This window comes from Sardina pilchardus, chromosome 2, assembly GCF_963854185.1.
Source record: "Sardina pilchardus chromosome 2, fSarPil1.1, whole genome shotgun sequence".
In the NCBI taxonomy this organism is placed as follows: Eukaryota; Metazoa; Chordata; class Actinopteri; order Clupeiformes; family Clupeidae; genus Sardina; species Sardina pilchardus.
In genome coordinates this window covers 32,357,426-32,382,480 of record NC_084995.1, presented here as the reverse complement: position 1 = coordinate 32,382,480, position 25,055 = coordinate 32,357,426, and the positions used below count along the sequence as shown (strand labels likewise).

The window sequence follows — 25,055 nt, the reverse complement described above, 5'->3', positions numbered from 1 at the left end:
TGAATCATTTCTGTATTGTCTACATTTTTTTTAAAGCATTTGCTTTTTCCACAGCGCTACACTGGAGTGACTGCTTCAAGTGTCATTTCATGACTTTTGCACTCATCTGACTTGCATTACAATTTTTAAAAGTATCACTATGTATTCTTGGTGAATGCAAATACAAATGTATTTATTTCAAAACAAACTCCCTAAATACTTTCTATAAAAAATGCCTAAGATGTTACAATAAGCTGCCGCATCAGCCTGAAAAAAAAAAAAAAAAAAACATTAGTCAATGCATGCAGAAAACGTGGATCTGAACTGATCATGTACCCTGGCCATTCTTTACAGATTCTTTGAAGACCAACTGCCAGAGCCCATCTTCTCCTGTATGTCTACAGCTATCTCCAAGGCCTTCTGCTTGAGTTCAACAGAACATAGAGAAAACCTCTTTCAGCTTAGCCACTGTGTAATCATGCTGTCCACATCCTTTGTCTGATACATTTCTTTAACAGATAAATAAATAAATGAATTGGCAAACTTGTTTTGTTGTTGTTATTGGTTCGCCTGTAGCCAGGATTATGTACAGATCACGGAGCAGGCCAAAGTATGTTGGAAAGTTCATTTTAGATCACATTTAGAAAATATGTACTGTAGTTTAAGCTGTTCCATTAGTTTCCCCATAATGATGTAGGTCGGTCAAAATGAGTCGTAAACTTGGTTCACCAGTATACAAACTATGGCTATGTATAGGTTGTGAGGAGACACATTTCAATTCATGTTAAATCACATCTAGAGTGTATAGCTTTTTAGAAATTATAGAAGTTACAGCGTTGTTCCCCCTCAGTCAGTCAGTCTTTGGTTAATTTCTCAGTCAGATAGACAGATAGAGTCAGTCAGTCAGTCAGTCACATGACACAATGGTGTGCAGTCATTGGAAATCATTCAAGCAAATGAAGATTCCACCATTCATTTCAATTGGAATCAAAACAAAAGGGGAAAAAAATCAGCTAAAAATTAAACTACTTTCTACTGAAGCTACTTACTTGGAAAGGCTATTATTAGTTTACATCTGTTGGTGTAACAAATGAAAAGCCTCCAATTAAGTGTTTCCACTTTGGATAGTAGTACTGACATCTGGCCTGACCCTTGGACAACAGGCATTCACAAATGTGATTATCATGTCTTAATTTCACACATCTGATTGGAACTTCCAAGAGAGAGCTCCAGAATGTGTTAAAGTCCCAGTGTGTGTAATGGGTGTTGACTAGCACAAGACGTCCTGTCTGCCCCTGACACCTACTGGGTGATGTGCTGTGGGTTGAAGAGGACAGACAGGGAGAGAAGGAGAGAAAAGGAAATACACCACAAACAGTGGAAATACACCACAGTACCTGCCACATTCGATCAGGGCCAGGACAGAATCAGATTTCCACCACTAATTTAGAGTAATAATTCCAGCACAACATAATGTTTCAGTCATTTAGCAGTGTGTACAGTACGAGTGCACCTGGGGTACACTGAACACATGACAATGGCTCCTTAACACAGGAACACTACAGCTGGGCTAAATGTTTTAGGCCGCAAAAGGCCACTCTAGAACAAAATTCCCAAGTATCCAAAAATAATGAGACTTTTCAGTAGTTTGTATTTAGTACCGTAGCTACTAAATAAAAGCCTTAACCACAGTTTTATTCAGAATTTCCAACTGCACAATATGATTCAACAAGTTTAAGATTAATAAAGATCTCAGAGTCAAAGCAGTATAGAAAGACTTTTCACATACTTTTATTTCCACAGTTCTCCTCTAACAGGTTTTTTTTTTACATTATTTAAGAACAGACTGTTATACACAGATATTGAAGCAGGTGAAGGTACGAGGGAAAGGGACAAAAACAAAACCCATACAAAATGGCCTACTCGAAGCACAACAAAATCTATGTGTATAAAATAATGTGGGTGTACCACTGTCGGTGGCAACCATCTCCACCTTCAATTCTTTTCAATTTTTTTCTTCTTTTCTTTTTAAATAGGTTAATAAAAATACAATCTTCTCAATGGAGCGTGAGGGGAACTGCTGCAAAATGAGAAGGATCTAAAGATGTGATGATTTGGGGGGGTGGAGGGGTGGCTGGTTTGTATGGAAGAGGTCACTAGTCACTGCGTCATCTTGACCAGCGGACACAGTCAGAGGGGAACTCTCCAGAAATAAGGAAAATAAAAAATAATCATGGCACACAGCAACTACCAATGGCTACTTTCACCATATTTTTTTTTATATATATATACTCCACATGATAGACGACAGTACACACTGATAAGAAAAGAATAGACAGAAAAAAAAAAAAAAAACCTTTTCGATTCCATACGTCAACTCCCTCCTGAGCCCTCTTCCACAGGTGAGTGCTCCATGCTGTATGTAGTGCTTCATGGTTGGAAACTAAACGGACTTCAATGGAGAGGATTTACTGGGTCAACATGTAAATGAAGAGACAACATTGTGTGAGGACTTAAAAAAGAAAGAAAAAAAAGGGGGGGAGGGAAAGAAAGAGCAGCTTTTAGTGAAAGTGGCAGCCCCTGGTGCAAGGTCAAATCACAAGGCCCCACTAAAGGGCTGTTGCCTCTGAGGACCAATATGACGTTTGCAGACCACGCCAGTGCTTACGTTAAAGACCTGGTATGAATCAAAGACAACAGTCTCAGCACCAAGTTCCTGTTCTTTTTTCCATTGTTGTTGCTTGCTTTTTTTCTTCATTAATTTTCTTTTTTTTTTCTAACTCATAACGAGAGATAGAGCTCACACAGAGAAAGCGTCAGTTATAAATATTCAACTACAGACATCTAGCTACACCATTTTGCACTCTGGTTAGCAAGCCCAGGACCTTCCCCTGGCCTGTCCCCACACACTGAGGCACAGGCACAGGTACAGTATGGTGGCCTACTGGGCCCAAGATTGACTTAACCGAATGGAGCTTCACCAGCACTTCACCAGCTGAAAAACGAGCACAAAGGAAAAGGAATGGGGGGGGGGGGGGACAGGGTGCCATCTAACGTCTTGGGTTGTTTGAGGTTGAGGGGGGGAGGGAATGTGGCTGTGCCTTTCCTTTTTTCCTCTTTTCTTTTGTTCCTTCATTCTTTTTTTTTCCCGTTTTCTTTTCTTTCGTTAAATAGTGTGTGGATTACAGTGACCTGTTAACTTCCGACAACGGACGTGGCGAGGTGCAATACGGTACACACCCCCCACCCTGTTGGGCAGCACCGTAACCCTTTTGCGAAGGAGAAGGGGTGGGGTAGTGGGGTGAGGGGGAAGGGGTGTTTTTTTGGGGGGGAGGGGGGGGTCTGTGAGGGGAAGGGGGGGTGGAGGGCTGGTGTCACCCATCTGTGCCTCCCCACCCTGCTGCTGCTGCTGCGGCTGCTGTCCCCCCTGCCCAGACTAAGCGTTGGAGTTGGAGGAGGGAGCCATGCACAGAAAGCCCTGGGGGCTGCGGCCTAGCCCTGGATGCGCTGCTTCGCCCCGGCTGCTGTCATCTGTTGGCGGGGAAGTAGTTGGGGTCCAGGTAGTTGTAGCCGGTGCTGTGTGGCAGGCAGTAGTCTCTGTCCAGGAAGCTCTCCGCCTGGTAGACCGGCTCCAGCCGGTGGGTGGGCTTGTGGGTCTCCGTTTTGTACACGCTGGGATGGAGAGGAGAGGAGAGAGACAGGCAGAGACAGAGAGAGAGAGAGAGACATAGAGAGAGAGACATAGAGAGAGAGACATAGAGAGAAGGTCAATAGTCATCAAACAGTTTTAGTCAAGGAAGGGAGAGGGTCAATAGTCATCAAACAGTTTTAGTCAAGGAAGGGAGAGGAATGTCTAGTTTCCCTCATGTTGACTTGTTGGAAGTATAGTCTTACAGGTTCTTCTACATTTTTAGCAACTGCAAAAAAAAATGAACCTTCTGGATAAGGCTCCCTTTCAGCATCACCAATTCCTTGCATGTGCCGGGCTAGGCTGATAGATGAGACTTTCAAGGTTTGCCTCTCATTCTGAAGAAATCATTACAGCTCTTTCAGTCGTGCCTCGAAGCATGACAACTACCCCATGACGAACATTTACTCGGGTCCACCATAATGGCTGGACTATGGGAGGCTGCAGGGGAGTCCGGTGACCAGAACTAAATCGGTGCAGAACGGAGAATCAGCTTGAAATGAGTAAAGTCTGAAATTCAGAAACACCTAAGCACAATGGCCATTGTCTGCAAAATGTGAGAGAGGAGTCGTCAGCCGCGCAGTAACTCCTGGCAGAGGCAATGCACCAAAGGCCCAGCACGCCTCATTTACACCAGCTATGAAGATAATCAAGACGTGTCTTGTTGGCGCTGCCCTGGCGCTCCCCTCTGGGTACAGAGATGGAGGTGGCGGTGGAGGCCTGTCTGACGGCTTAATTGGAGAGGGAGAGGGAGAGAGGGGGGTGCAGGTGTGAAATCACAGGAGCAGGCTGGGAGGAGAGAGGAAGTCGGGGCGCAGACACACAGCTGCCCGGGCCACTAACAGGGAGGTTAATGAGACGGGCTGGCAGAGCGCCACGTCACTACTACCAATGCGCCGCGCGCACCTCGGAGAGCACGGTACATCACGGCTAAGGTCTTTGCACACTACAGTGTGTGCATTTTTCATGCGTGTGCATGCGTTATTTATTTATTTTTTTTATCTGTCAAATACTGAACTCTGCAGTAGGATCTCAATTACTGACCCCATTCAAATGTGAGAATTGGACTTTGGATGGATTTTAATGACGGACGAAAGTTGTCATTAAGAGTCTGTGTGCAAATATGGCTGACACAATGTCAAGTTGTCATCAAAAAAAGAAAAACAAAAAAGAAAACACACACACACACACACACATAAATACAGACTCAAAATCCATAGGCCTTACTGTGTGAATGAGTGGCTGCGTGTGCAAGACGCCCAAGTGAGACATCTATCTGTGAGTGCGTGCACCTGCACAAGAGCAACAATGCATATATAGCCCGGAGGGCGGCAATATGAGACACTCACCAATCCGAGCAGTTGCCACAGAAGTCAACGGCACCGTCCGGCGGGCAGTCTTGGCAGTGCCATCTCACCCCCTGGATGGGATCCATGCCGCACACGTCACACTGGCAGAGAGGGGCAGCAGTCAGAACGTTGCTTTTTGTTAGACAACATGCCCTTTGAGTTCACCATTACACTGCCTCTCACACCGACTACACTGAAGCTATTAAGCATAATATAACTACTCTCTACATATAACATACTTGCAGATTTGTAATGTGGCATGGGTCTTGAATTAACCATTTTCAAATGAAAATAAAAGAAAATAATGTATAACACCATTAACAACTGACACTGTCCTAAGGCACTCTACCAAGCCAAAAGTCTTCCAAGTGTGTACACTGGCAATATGAATGAGTGTTCTAATCATTTCCATTCATGTGATTTTTGAGTGCAATTGTGTCTAACTAGTATTGTGCTGAGAGAGCAGCATTCACTATGTGTTTGCCCTGAGCTGGGTCTTGTGTTATGGCTGCACTGGTATTGTGTCGTGAGAGAGGCGTTCACTATGTGTTTGCCCTGAGCTGGGTCTTGTGTTGTGAGAGGCGTTCGCTACATGTATGTGTTTGCCCTGAGCTGGGTCTTGTGTTGTGAGAGGCGTTCGCTACATGTATGTGTTTGCCCTGAGCTGGGTCTTGTGTTGTGAGAGGCGTTCACATCATGTATGTGTTTGCCCTGAGCTGGGTCTTGCGCTGTGATAGAGGCGTTCACTACATGTATGTGTTTGCCCTGAGCTGGGTCTTGCGCTGTGATAGAGGCGTTCACTACATGTATGTGTTTGCCCTGAGCTGGGTCTTGCGCTGTGATAGAGGCGTTCACTACATGTATGTGTTTGCCCTGAGCTGGGTCTTGCGCTGTGATAGAGGCGTTCACTACATGTATGTGTTTGCCCTGAGCTGGGTCTTGCGCTGGTACCTTGTAGCCCATGTGCTGCACCACGGTGCTCTCCACCTGGATCTCCTGCAGCTTCTGCTTCTTCAGACGCTTCAGCTCCAGCAGCTCCTTGTACTCCGGCAGGTGCCGATACTCCACCGGCACGCCCTCCTCATCCTGCGTACACACACACACACAGCCAGGGTCAGGCAATTACACAAAACAGCACCACAAATGTAAACACACTACTGTGATGTGTATAGACATGTAGATGTGTGTGTGTGTGTGTGCACATATAGACAAATGTGCACACACTCACACAAACTAATGGGAAAAAAAAAAATCACAATTCATGGAGAAACTCAAAGGAACCCTGATGGAAATTATGAAAATATCTGAAAATGAGCTTGTGAGCAGGAGCCTGGCTGGCAGCTCCAGTCCTGCGGTGGAGGTGGAGGTGGAGGTGTGTGTGTGTGTGTGTGTGTGTGTGTGTGTGTGTGTGTGTGTGTGTGTGTGTGTGTGTGTGTGTGGCGCAGCGGTATAAGCCTGGGCTCCAAAGGCAGCGTGCTCCCTGTGTTCTCAGTAGGGCACACTGACCCAGCCTGCCTCAAAGGACACGGCTCACATCACAGGCTCCAGAGGAAATGTCACGAGTCGCCAGACTGACTGACTGACTGGCACACACTCACACACACACACTCACACACATACTCACACACATACTCCGGTGGACATAGGCACTACATGAATGGCACCTCAACTCAAAACGCCTGAAATGATTGTGTCCAACAGCCCAATCACAGTGTAGCAAGGAGTAGCCAGTAAGACTGCCCATCCATGGGATATTTGGGAAATGTGATAACTATTCAAGTTGTACAGGCCAGTGGTAAGTAGCAGGCTACAGTAAACCAGATAGACTGGAGAGAAGCCTGATACACAGCCGAACGACACATCACTACTCCACTGAAGCGAGCGAGGCCGAGCGGAATCTGTAAGAGTGAGCAAACATGTCCTCTCAGAAGCACAGTCATTACACGTTGGCAATCTGCAGTTTGCATGCCAGAGGGAGGGAAAGTAATCTCATCGCCCCCTACTGGTTGGGGCGCTGGTTTTCACTTTCCCTCCCTATTAAAAACAAGCCAGAGGCAGGTGGTGGAGCCACACCGGCTACATTTCCACAGGAGCTCTGTGGGTGAAACCCCTCTAGCTGGTGAAGTCTGATAGACCAGACTGCACTGGCAGCCTATATCCTCTTGACCCACAACAGAACCAGCTTGACATCGGTTATCCAGACAGCTGTGTGCCAAACAGCACCATGAGTTTTGGAGACAGACAGACACACAGCGTGTGCCCATCCACAGACAGCGTGCACGTCATTCTCCACCAGTTTGGGTGAAGGCGGAGAGGAGATAAAAGACTGCGGGCGCCAGAATCAAACTGCACAAGGCTGCATGGAGCTAATGAAGTCTCTCTAGCCTTGGCATTTAAGGTATTCTACCCTGTAAGTTCTGCTACAGGATGCATGTGTGTGTGTGTGTGTGTGTGTGTGTGTGTGTGTGTGTGTGTGTGTGTGTGTGTGTGTGTGTGTGTGTCTGTGCGTGACTGACTGAGTCATCGGCTGTGGGGTCCTGCAGGCTGTTGAAGCTGGAGCGCTCGTCCTCGTCATCCATGTAGACAGGCGGCTCGTAGGAGGTCAGGAAGGTGGAGGGCCGGTACAGGTGCTTGTTCAGGTGGTGGTGTCTCTTGCTGGAGGCCTGAGGGCAGAGAGGAGGCGCAAGTGTCAACGGCCAACTACTGGACCCACACAACCACCCACAAGCTCACTTCGTTCTTAAAGAAAACGTCACCACAAAGCTGATGTCTACACGCGACTTGTGTTCTTGCCTCACAGCATTTAGTAATACTTGGCATGTTAACACACTCATTCATCCCTTTTGCTTTTGCATTCGCTTTCTTTAAATAAGAACCCAAAATTTTTCTCTGAAATAATACAGTACAGTGTTTCCCACAGATTAGAAGGCAATTTGTGGTGGTCGCCCCATGTTTGACCGGGGGGGGGGGGGGGGGGGGCGACGACGACGACACGCACCCATATTTTCATTGCATCGCCTTTTTATCGCTCTCCTTTCATATAATGTCAATTTTTTTTTTACCAAGATGTGAAGCTTGTCTTTATTTGAAACACACACACATTATGTAATTATTTACATTATAGGCCTATACTGACATTTCTGATATTCATAACAGCAAACTTTATGCAGATTATAGCCTAGGCCTACTATTCATATCACAACTCCACTTCTTAAATTCAGCTGTCTGGTTGAAGCCTCAAAATATTGTACACATTATCATACTCTACTGGTTGGACTGTTCAGTTTCCCCACATGTGTTTAAGTTTCAAGGTAAGCTAATACTTTTTCTCCTTGGGACAGGCCCTTTTAAGTCTTGGAGTTGAAAAACATTGTTGGTCAGTGAACTTGAATGCAAGAGTTTTAATCAAATGTCTGCAGCATAGCCTACTAATGATGCTAACCGAATATAACAGTAATTTAGCTAGTCGTCTTCTGTGCGTCAATGCGTTCACGATTGAATGTTTTATTTGGATTAAATGTGCATGCGGAGGGCGGCTGTCCATTGAGCGCGCACGAGAGCAGGCCAAGGAGAACGAGTTTACTTCTACTGTTTGGTAATTAAGTTGCACGCATAGTCTACAAAAGTTGCGGGAGAACTTTGTGCTTCTACCCGGCAAGCGTCAGGTGCATCAGTGCGACCACCGACCACGCTTCCAGGGATGATCTCGTTGGTTTTCATGGAGACAGACAGCCGCGGCGTGCATGGAGGTTAGGGGCTGTGCGTGTGTGTATGAGAGACAGACGCGTGAGTGACAGAGAGGGAGCGCAGGGAAAGGAAATTCAGCTTTACGAATGCTGCGTGTTTTTCAATAGCGTTTCAAAATAAGAATAAATAAATAAATAAATGAAATAACGAAACGCAATATGTGGCGGCCGGTGCTGAATCTGTGGCGCACCGCCACAAATTTGTCTATGTGTGGGAAACACTGCAGTACAGTCGTGGCTGAATTTGATGGTGCCTTTATAGATTACTAAAAAAAAATGTACATTCAAAGTGCGAAATTCATAGCAATTTTCTCAAGTGTAGCTGTACGCCTTTGGCATGTAATAAAGAAAAGAAAGTATGTAGGGAGATCATGTCTTGTTTATTTTACTAAAATATTCAATCAGGTCTGTTGGTACGCCTGATAAATCATTAGATTAAAGTAATGTATACAGTGCTTTTCTCCATTTAAATTGGATGAATTAGTCTAGTACCGTCCAGTTGAATTTTGTGGACGCGATATATACAGTCAATGTGTGCACCAAACTGAACATCGATCAGAAAACTCAACATAATAATGGCCTCAGACAGAGGATGACAGAAAAGCATGTTAAAAGGCAAAGGCTATCAGGTGGTAACACTTTATATTAAGACACACATATTCACCATTAATTAGCTGCTTACTAACATGTATATTAGTAGCATACTAGCCATTTGGTAGTCATTTTAAATCACTAATACCTTATTCTGCAAGACCTTATTCCACCCTTACCAGACCATTAATTTAGAATTTCGTCTTTGTAAGCTCCTAATTACCCCTTATTCATAGTTATTAAGTAAGTTGTTGCATATGAATTATGACATATGCATGGCTCAGTATGGGGCTTGGAAGGTGGTAGTACCACAAGTTACAACAGTTATTCACCTATAATAATACTTATCAAAGATGGTCTATTCAAATGGAAGTAAACACTAAACCACAAGTGCTAATAGTGTGCAAATAACTAATAATTAAGCCGAATATGATAGATATGTTCCCTATTCTAAAGTTATTTCCCTATTCTTATTCATTTCACTTATGTGAAAGACAGACCTGAGAGCACGTCCACTCAAAGTGTTCATGCTCATTCAACATGCAGGTTAATGTTCAGGATGCGTTTAGAGCAGCGGTTCCCAAACGTTTTTCTCCACATACCACCTTCTACATCCTGACTCGGCTCACATACCCCCCGCCATCCAACACATTTCTACAGAAGACAGCAGAGCAGGTGCTTGCTTTGTTCAAAAGTCATAGGTGAGAGAGATAAGGACCAAAGTATTGGTGCATATGGTTTGAGAATAATTGAAGACAAAGCATCTCTCTGGGCCCAAGTAAGTACATGCTGGTGATGAGCCATATGAAGAATTTGCTGAATGTGAAAGACAGACTTGTGAGCATGACCACACAGGGTTCATGCTCATTCAACATGCAGGTTAATGTTCAGGACACATTTAGAGAGGAAGCAAAAAGAGTGTGGTGTGAAAGAAGACACAGCTGTCACAGGTCTCTTCTTTTTTTTACCTTGTTTGTCATTTTCATATACTTCTTCAGGTGTATCCACACCTGTGACAGCAGTGTCTTCTTTCTCTAAATGCATCCTGAACATTAACCTGCATGTTGAATGAGCATGAACGCTTTGGGCGGTCGTGCTCACAAGTCTGTCTTTCTCATAAGTAAACTCTCACCTATGACCAGGCACCTGCTGTCTTCTGTAGAATGAATCCATGTGGATCTATGATGCCAATATTGGTTGAAAGGAACATTTTGTGCAGAAATTAATGTTGATCAAAACATTTTTGAATAACTTTTTTTTATTTTACTATTACTGTTTACTATTATTTATTATGACTAAATTCAGTGGAGAATTGGTGGGGAAGGTCAGTTACAATACAGTCTCAAAACAAGAATCTGTTCCTTCACAGACCCATTCTCACAGGCAGTTTATTTGATAAAATTATGTTTTAATTGCAATTCTGTTATATTTATATACATGATGTCTGAGGAAGGGCAGTGTGTCCCGAAACGTTACATGTGGTGAATAAAAGAAAAAAAGATTGGAGCTTTAGTGTGCGGACTTTTCTGTCCTTTTTACTGTTTGCTTTTTTAGTCCAGCACCTACTTTTTTTAAATATTCAGATGTGCGCACCCGCTTCTACACTATTAAAATAAAGTGTTACCATAATTTATGAAGTTCAAGGTGCATGGGACTGTACGTAGCCAAACTTGCTGGATGTGTCTGACTGCATATTTAAGCTCTTTCTATAAATGCTCAATGGGTTTCAGACCAGGACAGACCATTTAAGCAGCTCGCTGTTTTTTTAGCGACTCTCGGGTGCTTTTAGCTGTTTGTTTTGTGTGATTACCCTATTGCAGTCATGACCCATGACTGACACCGAGCTTTCTGACACTGGGCCAGTGTGTCATTGTGTCTTACGCACATACAAGGCGTTCATGCCAGACACAACAAAGTAACAACATAGCACAACAAAGCAATTAAAAATATTTGAAACACCAATGATTTGTAATACTTTTTTCAATAATATCTTGGTTAAATACAATGTAATACAATGTACTTCTTGCCGTCAATGGAAACAGCCTTACCTTCTTGCTGTACATGCATAGGTTAGGTGTTCTTCCAGGTACAGGGATGCCGGCCTTCGTCAGTTTGATGAAATATTTCTGCACTCTGCTGGCGACCTGTGACACACAACAAAGCCCATATCAGCCGTGAGCCCCATGCACTGCCTGCAGAGCAAACTCGCACAGCAAACAGCAGGTCTCAAATATTAGCATAAGCACAGCTGCTCTTCTGCTGTGAAAACAGCCACTTCACAATAACGAGGAGCACTCTTGCCTGCGCCCTCACCTAAATAGAGGAGCACTGTGTGTGTGTGTGTGTGTGTGTGTGTGTGTGTGTGTGTGTGTGTGTGTGTGTGTGTGTGTGTGTGTGTGTGTGTGTGTGTACACATACTGGTATTACAGTGTAATGGTGACCCAATAGTGGCTCACTGGCACTCCTATTGTGATAGTATCTTAGTTACTGTAAGTGAACCAGTCTGGTGAAGTTTCAGGGTGACAGGATAAAGGAATCCTGCCTTTTGTTAATAAAACAAACAAAAAAGGGTCTTATTTCAGCTCCAATCACAACAGTAATCAGATCCCAACAGGTGTGTCTAAGGAATGTCTTGCTGTGGCTGAGCTCTCTGAGAGGAAACATGGCAGTGTGGAGCGTAGCTGCGGACCTGCTTGGCCGTCCGGTTGCCCAGCGCGTCTGCGATCTTCTGCCAACGCTTTGCCTCGACCTCCTCCGGGGGAAACTTCACCAGCAGTTGCTCCAGCTTTTTCTGGACACACAAACACACCGTGGTCAGTGTACTACAAGGACGAAATCAAATGGAATGCAGAAACCCTTCTTAGTGTGTGTGTGTGTGTGTGTGTGTGTGTGTGTGTTCCTCCATGTGCATACCTGTTCCTCCACAGTCCACAGCTGATTAAAAGTGTCTGGCTTATTCTGATGGCAAACCCTCCCTCTGATCATCTGGAAGGAGACAGTGGGGAAAAATGACTCAGCCTGACCTATTCACAGTCATCCCAATCTGCACCACACTCAAGAAGAAGCAAGCAGTGTGAAACAAAACTCTTACAAAAGAAAGATACAGGAGAAGAAAACAACAAGCTCCCCCATTATCCACAGAATGCTTCACATCCCCATAGACACAATGCCTCATTTGATTGTCAATAACTCACTCCACTCCACAATGGGTGCGTCACTTTCAAAAACAAGAACAAAAATAAATAAATAAAATAAAATAAAATAAATAAACTGAACTGTTGAATGTCAGCCAGAGGAAAAGCTGAAATGCCATCACTGAGCACTGGCACACAGAGAGAGGAAGAGTGTGTGAGCGTTGTGGAACGAGCAGCCAACTCACTCAGATGACTCTCCCACTGCAGCCGGCGGGAGCTCCCATAATTGACAGCCATTACTAACAATAAAACAATCCCGCTGCGAATAATTATTTCTCCCCTGAGCTCAGCGCTCTGATGGAGAGCTCACGGACTGTCAGTCCCAATCTTCCCCGAGAGAAGTTCTGTGCAAGCATGCGTGCTTGTGCTTGCGCGTGTGTATTAAAGTGTTGACAAGGGCAAAATGGCTTTTGGAGTTCTGGTGCAAAACACACAGCATTCTCTGATCTCTCTGACGGAGAGATGCAAGGCTGTCTTGGTAAGGGCAGAGAGGAGAAAACAGGTTTCTCTCAGTGGAACAGCAGGGGAGACTGACAGAGAGAGAGGAGCTGTTGATGTGTGTGTGTGTGTGGGGCTGGCTTGCCTTGCCTTGCCTGGCCTTGCACTCGTGTAAGGGCAGTGGAGAGCTGACAGGCCTGTCCGCACGCCCATCACACTCTTAACTACAGATGGTCTTGCCGAGTGGCACAGGACGGAGCAGACAGACAGACAGGTCAACGGCCGGCACAGCGCGAGAGCAGGAGCAGAGCAGAGGAGGAGAGACAGACTGGTCTTACAGATGTCTCCTCTCATCAGCATCAGACAGGGCATGGGCAGATGTGCGTGTGTCTGGGTGTGTGTGTGTGTGTGTCTGGGTGGGTGTGTGTGTGTGTGTGTGTGTGTGTGTGTGTGTGTGTGTGTGTAGAAAAGTGAGAATAAGTCAGTGGTCTGTGAAAATGTGAAGGAGAAATTCTGAAAATGCACCTCAGCATATGCACCCCCACCACACACACACACACACACATGATCTCTCTTATACATAAAAAAGTGAAAAGTACGCCATGCATGACGAACTCCTAAACCACTATGGCGCTCACCTTCTCACATCTATCTAGTAGGCAATGTCCCTCGACCAATATGCCAGAAAGGCACACACACATGCAGAGACACACACACACACACACACACACACACACACACACACACACACACACACACACACACACACACACACACACACACACACACACACACACACACACACACACACACACACACACACACACACACACACACACACACACACACACACACACACACACACACACACACACACACACACACACACACACACACACACAAAGCACAAGACACACACGCATACAAAAAGAACAAACACAGACAGAGACAGATAGACCCTCAGGAGAATTGACATGCGATGTAATGACATTGTGAATGAGGGAGGTGCGTGACTCACCTGCGATCTGCTGCTGGAGAGGCTTTGTTCCGGAGCGTCACTGGAGGGCAGAGACGAGTAGAGCCCAGACGAGTCACTCTCCTTCTTGGATTCCAAAGGACTTTTTGGTCGAATGGGTAAACCCACTGCATACGGTACACCAAGCAATACAAATCATGAGACAATTCAATCAGATTCATGCTGTGATTTTTTGTTTTTTTATCTGTCAGAAGTAACTCGAAGGAGAGTCAAACACATGATGACAACATACGAGTTCACTGGGAGTGGAGCCATAATTATGACCTATGAGCTGTGATTAACGTTACACAAAAGGAGGAGCTGAGACAAGGATTATTCCCTGAGATTCTGTACCTTTCTCATATATGAGCTTTAACTGTCTGGTTTTGCGTTTCTTGTCACAAAACTCCCTTTCAAAGTCCCCGACGCCCGAGGTGTATTGGTCCCACGCAATTTCTGGGAGCTGGACCACTCTCTGGGGGCAGGGCAGCCCCAACTCCACCTGGGAGAGGAAGGGGAAAAACAGATGGCCAGGACAAAAAAGGTTAGTACATTTCCCCAAACAAGAACATCCCCCACTGACACTGTACCCATATGGTGCTGCCTACCAGGCTGAGGATGAAGTAATGTATTAAAAAAAACACTAATTTACAAATGCAGTTTCAACCCTTAGGTCAGAACATGAAAACTGCTATAATACTGGTAGATGGGCCCCTACAAAGATCCTTAATTACTGACAAGATAGAGCAACATAATGCATCTCTATGGAAGAAAAATTCGAACAGTTCCTGTCTGCTTAAAGAGGCGTGACGCAAAGACGTCATAGTGGGATATCGATCTCTGTCAGATTGGCAAGCAGTTCAGTTCGAATGTAAACAGGTCTGCTTAAAGGGGGATTTAGCCCCCCTCCCCTTTGCGAAGACAGAACGAGGAAATGATCGAACGTTTGCGCCTCTCGCTCCGCTTTAACCCTCTCTGGCCCCTCTTTCTTACAGTGTAAAAGTAAGTCATCCCACCACTGTAGGTCTAGAACAGTGACCGGGTTATCTGCATGTGGTGGGTTATAAGTGAGATGTGAGGTGCCCCAAGCGCGCCTGTAGTGGCCCCTGGAGGAGCGGAGCGGAGCGCTGTCATGACTCACCTGTGTCTGCAGGTGCTCCACGAAGGTGATGGGGTCGGTCATGGCCTCCCTCTGGTGGCGGGCCAGAGCCTCCAGGTCCAGGATGGCTCGGGTCCTCTGGGCCTCCAGCACGCTGATGGTCTGCAGCAGCCTCTGGTAACTTCAACAGGGGAGGGGGTTAAGGGGTGAAGGGGGTCAGGGATGGGAGTGGGGGGATAGAGCCATGCATTATTAAAATGCTGACACTCGCCGTGTAACTGGGGCTATCAACCCCTATTGGACCCTGTCCTGGTGCATGCATTTTTTATGGCCAAGATAAAGGCCCATGGAGGAGGAGGAGGAGGAGGAGCTGCTTTCAGAAGTCAAGATCTAACAGCACCCTGTGGTGCCCAATCTATCACCAGTCTGCTGGGCCAGAGTTCTTTTTATGGAGACAGAAGCCTGTATTGTCCTATCGGGGTTTGGGAGCGGTTTCTGTTTGAAATGCATAGCGTAGGGTCTTTTCATGTCCTTGTTAGGGCACCAGTACGCAACTGTGGGAGACAAACCGACCGAGCGCTACAACTCTGCGATATGACCTTTTCCTCCACGCCCTCGAGCCAAACACATGCCATAAATAAACCCGGGAACCGAGTCAGACAAAGGGCCGCTACTGTAGACACCGCCGACGCGGCGAGAGAGAGATTCTTCCTCGGTCTCCATCGAGACCCTCCGCAGATCAATCCGGCCCTAACATGCCATGAATGAGAATCAATACGGAACACGGTGCGTTCTCTCGGCACGCTTGCTTCAGATTCATGCTTGACCTAGTCTGTAACGAGCGAGCTCCATTTAATTCCGCTCCCACTCCAGCAAATTGCCATGATCAGAGTGCAGCTCCTCCGCTTCCCTCCAGCAGGAGCTGATTAGATTGGCGTGAGGCTTCTTACGGGAAGCCTGGCCCCGGCATGCTCGGGGATGGAGTAAACAGTCCTGGTGGAAATAGCTGACATGTGTGGCTGCTGGGGGAGCTGGCAGCCAGCCCGGGCTCTGGTCTCGGGACTAAGCAGCATGGCACTGCCACCTATGGGCCTTACCACTCGTGTGTGAAGGCGCTCGCTGTCCACCATGCCAAGGCGAACTGGCAGTTTCTGCTGCGGCCTGCGTCGCACAAATTTGTGCGCATTTCAGGGCAGAGCTCTGCGCTCCACAAAATGAGCTTTAATTACGGCGACGGTGGCAATTTCCTTCCTTTTCAATTAGCAGGAAGGGAGGGCGTTATCTTTTTTGTGTGTGTGTTATGCAAGCTTCTGGGCTACTGGGAACCCGAGCATGCAGAGATTTACTGCTCTGTCAGGACCATTTTCACACTGACTCACTGGGCAGATCACACAGAGATGTGCAAAAACGCAAAATCGCACACAAACACACACACACGAGAGAGAGAGAGAGAGAGAGAGAGAGAGCACACACCGCCTGCTCAAACACAACAACCTAGTGTACCTCAAAGTTCACAATTCTCATGGTTACTTACAAACACATGACATGCATCAGGAAATCTATTCATGTCATCTTACTGCCTCTAATAGCAAATTAATGACCTTGGCAGCAGAGAAAAAGAAAAGTCATGTGGACTGCCATGTCATTAGCAAGCTGTTCAAAAGCAGAAGGTCTGAGCTGCCATGTGATTGGTCACGTGCTCTGCGGACGACATGGCTTGGCACCGCTGCCCCGTGGTGCTGGGCACAGGTTGAATGAGCCCTGACGTGGCGCAACCTGGCCACGGGCAAGAGCCATGCCAACCTCATTATCCGGCACCGCGGCTCCCAGATTACCCTCTAGTGCACCAGCGCTGGGGCAAAGCTCAATCTACAGGCGAGAATTGGGTGTGTGGGCGCTCGTTCGCCCGGGTGTTCCGTGAAAGGAGATGAAGTGAAGAAAAGCTCCTACTCACAGCAGATCAGATCAATAAAAACACAACTACACGCTTGCTTTTATCTCGATAACATAACCCTACTGGACTTACTATTCTGACAAACCCACAGAAAAGACAGACAATTCTACAGAGAAATAATAATAATAATGCGGGTTAATGACAAGGACGGTTGAATTTTGTTTGTGCGAGTACATTGGGCAAGTACAAGACATACACATAGTGCATGTTGTGCCATTAAGGAGGGCCTTTATGGTTCCCTGGTACATCATGCATGTTTGCCATGGCCACAAGAAAAATGTGCAACGTTGTTGAATCATACATCATGATGTATTGTGAAATAGGCTTGGTTGTCAATTTGGCACTGTGGGAAATCCCCTGCCTAAAGCACAAGTAAATTAACACCCTTCCAAGCCTGGGTGAACCCAGACAAACCTGAAGGCAAATTGGAATTTGCCGCCTGGAAAGGATCCCATTAAGACCCGTTTCCGAATCACCGACGCAGGATCCAATCATAGTTGCTTATCCGGGAAATAAAACTTAAATTGGTGCAGTAAACTCTTACTAAACAGTTTAGGAAGTAGCGCAAACACATCTTTCTTGTAAACAAAACTTTTAAATGCAGTCGTTTACTTATATCTGTTAACCCTGTCGCCATCAGCACAGCCATCGGTTGCGTTGATAAAACAAGACCAACAAAAAATAGAAATTGATAGATGATAGAAAGTCATATAGTGAGAAAAGTGAAAAAAAGAAACTCTACACTACGTTATCACTACATACTCAAGAAGATGAAAAAGCAAGCTCATACTCTTTGTTGTGTTTCAAAGCCAGGTGGTCCGACTCAAAGTAGTAGACATCTGGCTCCTCTTCCTCTTCCTCTTCCTCCGCGGCTGAGTCTTTGGTGGAGCGGGGCGCTCTGCTGTCATACACTGCCGCCGCCGCTGCCGCCACTTCCGGGAACGCTTTGGCCCCCACGGGCTCCGAGAGTCCGCCGCCCGGCCTGCAGGAGGCCTCCGGGCCACCAGTGGGTGCTGCCTCCAGGCGGAAGCAGCTGGATGGCGTCTCCAGGTGGGGCGTGATGGGTGTGGGTGAGGTGGAGGTCGGGATGGGGGATGGGGCTGGAGGGTCGTCCCTGTCTCTGTGGGGGGAGCTGGGCCGGCAGGCGGCGCGGCGAGGGGAAGTCCTCAGGGCGTAGCGGTGTTCGTGCGGCTCTGTGAAAGAGGGGGGCTCGCAGACGGGCACAGAACACGAGCCCGAGTTGGACGCCATTGCCGCCGCCGCCGCTGCCGTCACCGCCATCGTGTCTCCTGAGATATGCAAGGCCCCGTCGAGACCGCAACAGTCCTCCTCTTCCTCGTCGTCCTCGGAGACCTCGGGCAGCTCGGTGGTGGCGGACAACAGGCCGCCGTTGGTGCTGCTGACCTGGCCCTCCACCACCACCACCTCCCCGGGCTCCAGCTCGTCTGGCACGGGAAACGCCAGCTCCTCCTGGACAGGGCAGGACTCCACCTCGCCCCCCTCCTCGCCCACCACGTCCACCTCCACCACCTCCAGCTCAGGCTCCCTGAGGGCTTGAGGCTGGCTGCAGGAGGCCTCCTCCGAGCCATTGCTTTCCACAACGGGCAACTGGGTGACGGAGAGGGAGGAGGACGACGACGACGAGGAGGTGGTGGTGATGGAGGAGGAGGAGGAGGAGGAACAGGGGGGCTCTGTCTGCTCAGAGACGGGGCTTCTGCAAGGCACTAGGGGCTCTGGGGAGGAGGGGCCCAGGGCCTGGCTGCCGTTGAGCAGCGCAGGGGTGCTGGGGGCTGGCGTAGGGAACGTAGCGGGCAACGACGACAACGTAGGGGGGAGGGCTTGAGCAGGGAGACCGTCCGGCATGGGAGCCTCCTCCCTGTGGATCTCCCCCAGGCCGTTGGTGGCCTTGTGGGCCTCCTTGGGCTGGGGAGGTGGTGGGGACGGGGCAGGGGAGGGCACCCTCACCTCCTCCTCCACCAGTGCCACCATCACTGGCTCAGTCTCTTTCCCCCCTCTCTCCGCCTGCTCCTCCTCCGTGCAGAGGCTCGGGGGAGGCAGGGCAGAGACGGGCGCGTCCCCGCCGGGAGACTCCTCTTTGTCTTTGTCCGTTAGTGGGGAGCAGGGCCTGGGGCTCTCCGGCGAAGGTCCATCAGCAGCAGCAGCAGGGGCGGGGGTCTCCTCTTCTCCTCCTCCTCCTCCTCCTGCTCCGGCTGCTGCTCCCACTGCCCCCGTCTCTGCGGAGCGAGTGCAGCGCTTGGGCTTCTTCAGGGCCGGGGAGCCCTCCGCCGGACCGTCCGTCGCTCTCGTGGCCGCCGGCCGCAGCCGCTCGCAGTTCTCCGTCCGCTCCGACTCCTCCTTCTCGGAGCAGGAGAGGCCTCGTTTCCTGCCCGGGCCAGCGCCGGTACCAGCGGCAGCACCCCCGCCACCCTCCCCATGGCCGCTCTGGGGCTTGTCCCCGTCCTGCCGCTTCTTTGGGGAGCGAGCACGGGGCGCCGGCGAAGCCTCGTCCGGCTGGGTGATGCTGCGGTTCCTGAGCGTGCGGCGGCAGAAGTTCTCGTCCAGTCCATTGATCCCCACGGATGACCTGGTGACGCGCGATGAGCGAGACGCGGCCATGCTAAGCAGGGCACCTACTGTCCTCTCCTCATCCTGGGGCTTGCTCCTCAGTTGCAGAATGTGGGCACCTGAGGGCGACAAGGCAGACAAATAGGCGTAAGACAATAAACCCAGGGGCAGGGCCGACACAATGTAATCCATGGGGATTCCTAACTTGACATTTTCTTTTTTAATGGAATTTGGTCAAGGTAATTTTCAGCTGAGCACCAAATTCAAGTGTCAAATTCTGAATCCATTCTGCGGTAATCTGTGAGAACAGATTTACTATAATAAGAATTTAGGCTCATCAGCACGTATTCTATGTGCATCTCTGAATAGAACAGTTACTCGGTTGGAAACATAGGACTGAACATGGCCGACCTAAACAAACAAACAAGATGAGGCAGCTGCTTGAATTTACTGTGTATGCTCTTCTACTTTATCTTTTCCCCTTGTTATTGTAAATTAAAATGCACATCTGCATGAGTCACATGACATGAGTCACTCCTTAATTCAGAGGAAAGGATTTATAGTTGCACTGTTTGTGCCACACCAAAGCATGCATGCGTAACAGGAAATCCCTAAAAGCACACTGGAATAGCAAAAGTTGTACTCAATGGATTCAATGTGGGGGGAAAAAGCCTCGTCCAAACCACAACGGTGGTGAGTCATTACCCTAATATTTTGAAATCACCCTGACTTTTACTTAATAATCACTTCAAAATTTGGATCATTGTAATATGCAATCGACACCGGAACACTACTCTCTGATCATCATAATGATCCACAGTGATCTCAAATCTGCTTTATTAGGAAAAAGAGAGGTCAACTCAATGTCCTCTGTTAAATGTACACCAATCCAATGAAACACCATGCAACATTCTATATGCAATATTATGCACAAGCACTTCTTTCACATGTTATATACCTCATGAGGTTTTTGCAATTGTTGGTGTTGGCATTTTAGACAGTTGGATCACAAATTTTACATTGAAACAACAAAAGTCAAGACTCGTAACAAAGCAATATATATGTGTATATATTATTCTGTCTTCTTCTTTCAAAGAGGCGTCAGGCTCTGCAAGAGAGCAAATGAGCGCCCCCATTCATCCATCCAACGTCCCTCCAGTGGCCGACCGCAAATGTCAGGCGAGCTTTAGAGCTGGAGACAAAGAGCAGCTCATGTCCAGTGCGCTGATGGCACAAACGAGGTCAGACACACTGGGCCCCTGTGGGTCGGGTCGGGTCGGGCTCATCCCAATCAAAACACTGAGGCCTCTCTGCACTTGGGGCTACCACACGCCACTGGTGCAACCGCGCATTTGTGCAATTACCCAAAAACACAACCTGTGCTAATGGCGGTTAGTGGGGGGGGGCACACCTCACGCCACCACGGCTCTGCCTGAAGCATTTCGCCTGCACTCTAACGTCAGACAGAGGAGGCGAACTCCACACACACACACACACCCACCCACCCACCCACACACCTCATGTAAGTTTCACATTAACATGCAATTAGATACAAGATTTGATAATAAACCTTGAAAAAAAAAAAAACCCAGCTAACAGCAGTTATAGACTATACAGCAGGCTTATACAAAGTGTGCCACTCCACCCATTGCTAAAAGCCCGTTAACAGACGGGCTTATTTGCCCTTATCAGTAACGCATCCAGAATGAGTCGGCACGTGTAGTGGCTTCCGCTCATCATCTGGCCCGGCTCTGCCCCGAGGAGACATGGGATGAGTCACCCATATCTGGGTTATCAGTTTTTCACAGGTTCTGTGCCGTCCTCCATGACAAGCACAGCTTCGTTGAGGAGGCCGAGACATTTCTGGCAGAACAGGACACTGGTGCAGAAAGCCTTGTAAAAGCTGATCCAAACCAAGTGAGGGGTAGGTACTTAAGAGCCAATGCCTTTCGTCCACCACTGAGAGGAACCACCCCCAGATAACAACGGGCCCTTCAATCACAGTGCCTCTGAGAGCACTTCAGGAACTGCACACCTTGCACACACAGTGCATAATTGGCACTATGATCACCACACATTTAAACCAATTAGATTCTCACAATGAAGCTTTGTATTTTAATTTGTTTTATCAGTAATTCATCCTTTTTAGCTGTAACCGTGACAAAAAGAAAATACTAAGAAATAGGTATTCCACAAGTCACTCTAGGTTCATGAGAGATGTGAATTATTATAATTACCTTCCCTGCATTACTGCTTGAATCAACAGTCGATAATACTCAACATGGGCTCAATGCAAAGAAAGATTTCTTGGCAATGTCTACCAAATGCAGCATTAAAACAATCAGTTTGCCCTTTAGAAAATAATTAACATCACTTCAATCTACCCTCACAGAAATCTATGCAAGAAAAACAGACATTAAACTACCTTCAGTATGACAGCAGCAGCACGAGGACAAGGGATATGTTTAATTAAATGCCAAATAAGTTCACACATTTGACAGCTCAAATGCTGGGAGAGGACAGAACAGAAAGCATTACAGCTTTACAGAAATCTTAGCCAAGTGCTAGAGCACCACACTAAACACTTCTGAGAACAATTTGTTCGCACACTGTTATGCCTCTAAATGCAACAGTTTCCTCGTCAACGGTCCACAAGAGGAAAATGATGGCACACATATCAGGGTTGTGCCCTCTGAGGATGGAAAGAAAACATGAACAGGCTATTTACTGATGCACACTGGGCAACAAGGAATCTGTGAGGACAAGGCTGCCTTCATATTTATCTTGGCTAAAAGGCAGGAAACAAGCATCACCTGGAGAGAATCCTACATGTATCTTTCTCTCACACTCCACTGGATGCTCACGGAGAGAAACTAATGTGACTTGGCCATGCATAAAACGAGATGGAGAGCAGACAGGGAGGATGAGGAGAAGGAGGAGGAGGAATGGTGTCAATTCAGCATGATGTGCAAGCACAAAAAAGCTTAGAAAAAAAGACATGCACTGTGAAATGCAAACACAAGGCTAAAGCCTCTGTGTGATTACTCACCACACTGGCAATAAAGACAATAGGACACAGATTGCGTTTATACGTCTTATGGTTAGGTTTCCTAATTTAACTGGCTAATATAAAAGATTACGGCAGAGTGCATATTTTCTTGGTTAATAATACCCTCTAGAATCCCACAGGTGCTCTTTGGGGAGACAAAACCATACTTTTATATTTAACAGACTACAAATTCTAGGCTAGTGATTTTCCAAACACCCTCGTGGCTTTGAGTAACTGACTTTGAAACATCATACCACAACTGAAACAATGATTAGGCCTACCGGTCACTGAAGGGAAGATAGCACCTGAAGCAGGTTGGCTGTAAAGAACCACTCATAGGCCCCCATACTCATTGACTTGCCAAGTCTGACCCATAAGGGAAGAGACCCACAATCATCGCTCTGTCTGTGCAGACCGCATATAACTGTGGAGTGAATGCAGACGTCTCTATGATAAATCAGTGCAATAAATTACTTAAAATTGAAAAGCCAGCAGTTACTTAGTTAAAACTGCCAAGTCAACTCAGAGGCAACCCCATTAATAACATGGAGGGTGAGACCAGATACATAAGGACTTTAGTGAGGCATGTAAGGCAGTTATTTACCTTTAACTACAGTAAAAACTCAAGACATTTCACGCCTTGCAACAGAGTGAACCGCCGAGACATCCAACTTCCTGAATTTAGCTTGCGGACGCGCGTGGTGAATATGAACTTTAAATTGACACGTGCTTAGTGTCAAGAAAGTGCTTGATGATTTTTGCTCTAACTCAAATAACACACTTCCTGAACGCACGGGCAGACAGAGGATCTGATATCCTTTGATGTAATAGTTATAGTTTGTATCTACGTGGTCACAAAAATGTAAACAATTGTAAAGCTATAAACAAGCTATCTGGCAGCAGAGACCAGAGGTTCTGCGTAAATCAGCTTGGAGATATATTACAAGCTAACGACACGAACATTGATGCTGCCAATGGTTAGCACTACCCGAAAGAGGGGTAGTTTTTGTTTATTAACACTTAGCTAATATTCAACTCACCTTGTAACGTAAAACGGGTCAGTTTCACCATGCAAAACAACACTTCCCATTACTTCTAACGTTACTTGGGATAAAGGGCCTGAATGGCAACATCAAATCCACGGGTTGGCATGAAATGCAAGCCGGCTAAGAACATATTATCAGCCGCTTTTACTATCACCAACCCTCCAAGTTTCTGCACTGATGGTGCCTGGGTGTGTTAACAGCACCAGATGGTCAGTCTTATTTATTTGAAGTATCCAGCAAGTTAGTTATGCAACACGACTTTCATTGCAGTGTAAAATTCCGCATATCATTATATTTTACTCATTTTAGTTGACTATGAAAGCATACACTCTCTCCCCATTAAAAGCCAACAAAGATAGCTTTGCTAGCTGGTCGAACAAAACAATTGAAGCTTCAGATATGAAGCTTTCTTTAGCCCACCTGCTAGCTAACGTTACCGCATTTAACTAAAATACAGGATGCGCAAAAGGAGGCGAAACGTGTACAGCGTGGTCGCGCCCTAATGCATTATGCGCCACAAGTAACTTTGGTCTTCTTATCACAACACCATTGCAAAAATGAAAACTCACAAAATGCTTTTCTTTTTAACTCACCACTCTCACAAGTTAGCTAACGAGCCACTGTCAGTTGCCCAAGCTACCATCGCTAGCTAAAATAAGCTAACTTAGTAGCCTCACAGTGCTTTAGCTGTATGAAACTAAACTCATAAAAACAACTACATTTTGTGTGTCTACAATGGTGTTGAATGTACACAAACACTACATACATTCCCCGTAGAGCAAACTACAAGATACACACCCGCTGGCTGGAGCCCCTTTGCACCAACAACCCGTATTCTGTCGTAAGCTAACCAGCCAATTCGTCGATAAAACGGCCTGACTGTTGTCACTAACTACCTAGCCCGCTAATGTTAGCCTAGCTGACACTAGCTACTGCAAAGTGGCAAGAACCGCAAAGGGGAGCGAGGTTGCATGCTAACCCGAACTGATAGCGATTATTTCGCGCAACAACTTTAGCATACAGGCATGGCAGGGCGAAACTGTAGACACGCTTCGGCTACAATACTGATATACCCGAAGGGAAAACTTGAACCTAAGTTCAGATTTGATTTGGCCGATGAAATCATGAAATGTATTGAATATGAAGCTTTGAGTATAACACTTACCTCACTTCCGCAAATCGTTTGCAACACACTCGGCAGCCGCCATGTTTTCTATCCACTAGCTGTCCTGTGAGTATGCTGAATCCCACAATCCCGCCGCGCTAGTAGGGGTGCAATACTGTAAATTTTTCGCCTCTGCCAAGATTGTATTGTACGCGCTGGGCACACCATGGTGTCCAT

At 46.9% G+C, this 25,055-nt stretch overlaps 1 protein-coding gene across 4 annotated transcripts; it reads right to left on the bottom strand.

Moving 5' to 3' along the window:
• Window positions 1-1,748: 1,748 nt before the first annotated feature.
• Window positions 1,749-24,964, bottom strand: zzz3 (zinc finger, ZZ-type containing 3). 4 transcript variants are annotated; one of them, XM_062527471.1, is made up of 13 exons: window positions 24,879-24,935; window positions 22,949-23,091; window positions 17,844-19,737; window positions 15,142-15,280; window positions 14,355-14,502; window positions 14,004-14,128; window positions 12,267-12,338; window positions 12,043-12,144; window positions 11,402-11,497; window positions 7,533-7,679; window positions 5,968-6,102; window positions 5,017-5,117; window positions 1,749-3,651 (listed from the first exon to the last, which is right to left on the bottom strand). In XM_062527471.1, exons 3-13 carry the CDS (start codon window positions 19,667-19,669, stop codon window positions 3,507-3,509), a joined length of 3,036 nt encoding a protein of 1,011 aa, XP_062383455.1. In that variant the 5' UTR covers window positions 19,670-19,737; window positions 22,949-23,091; window positions 24,879-24,935; the 3' UTR covers window positions 1,749-3,506. The 4 variants fall into 4 exon arrangements, with proteins under 4 accessions (XP_062383455.1, XP_062383441.1, XP_062383448.1 ...); XM_062527457.1 differs by lacking the exon at window positions 22,949-23,091 and having other exon boundaries at window positions 24,879-24,964; XM_062527464.1 differs by lacking the exons at window positions 22,949-23,091; window positions 24,879-24,935 and adding an exon at window positions 24,512-24,647.
• Between the last annotated feature and the right edge of the window lie 91 nt (window positions 24,965-25,055).

Coding starts and splice junctions, on each gene's coding strand:
- zzz3 (XM_062527448.1), bottom strand. CDS start 23,738: ATGGTGAAACTGACCCGTTTTACGTTACAAG. Junction 19,738..23,707: donor GACCCGTTTTACGTTACAAG/GTGAGTTGAATA, acceptor TGTCGCCCTCAG/GTGCCCACATTCTGCAACTG. Junction 11,498..12,042: donor GCAACCGGACGGCCAAGCAG/GTCCGCAGCTAC, acceptor TGTGTGTCACAG/GTCGCCAGCAGAGTGCAGAA.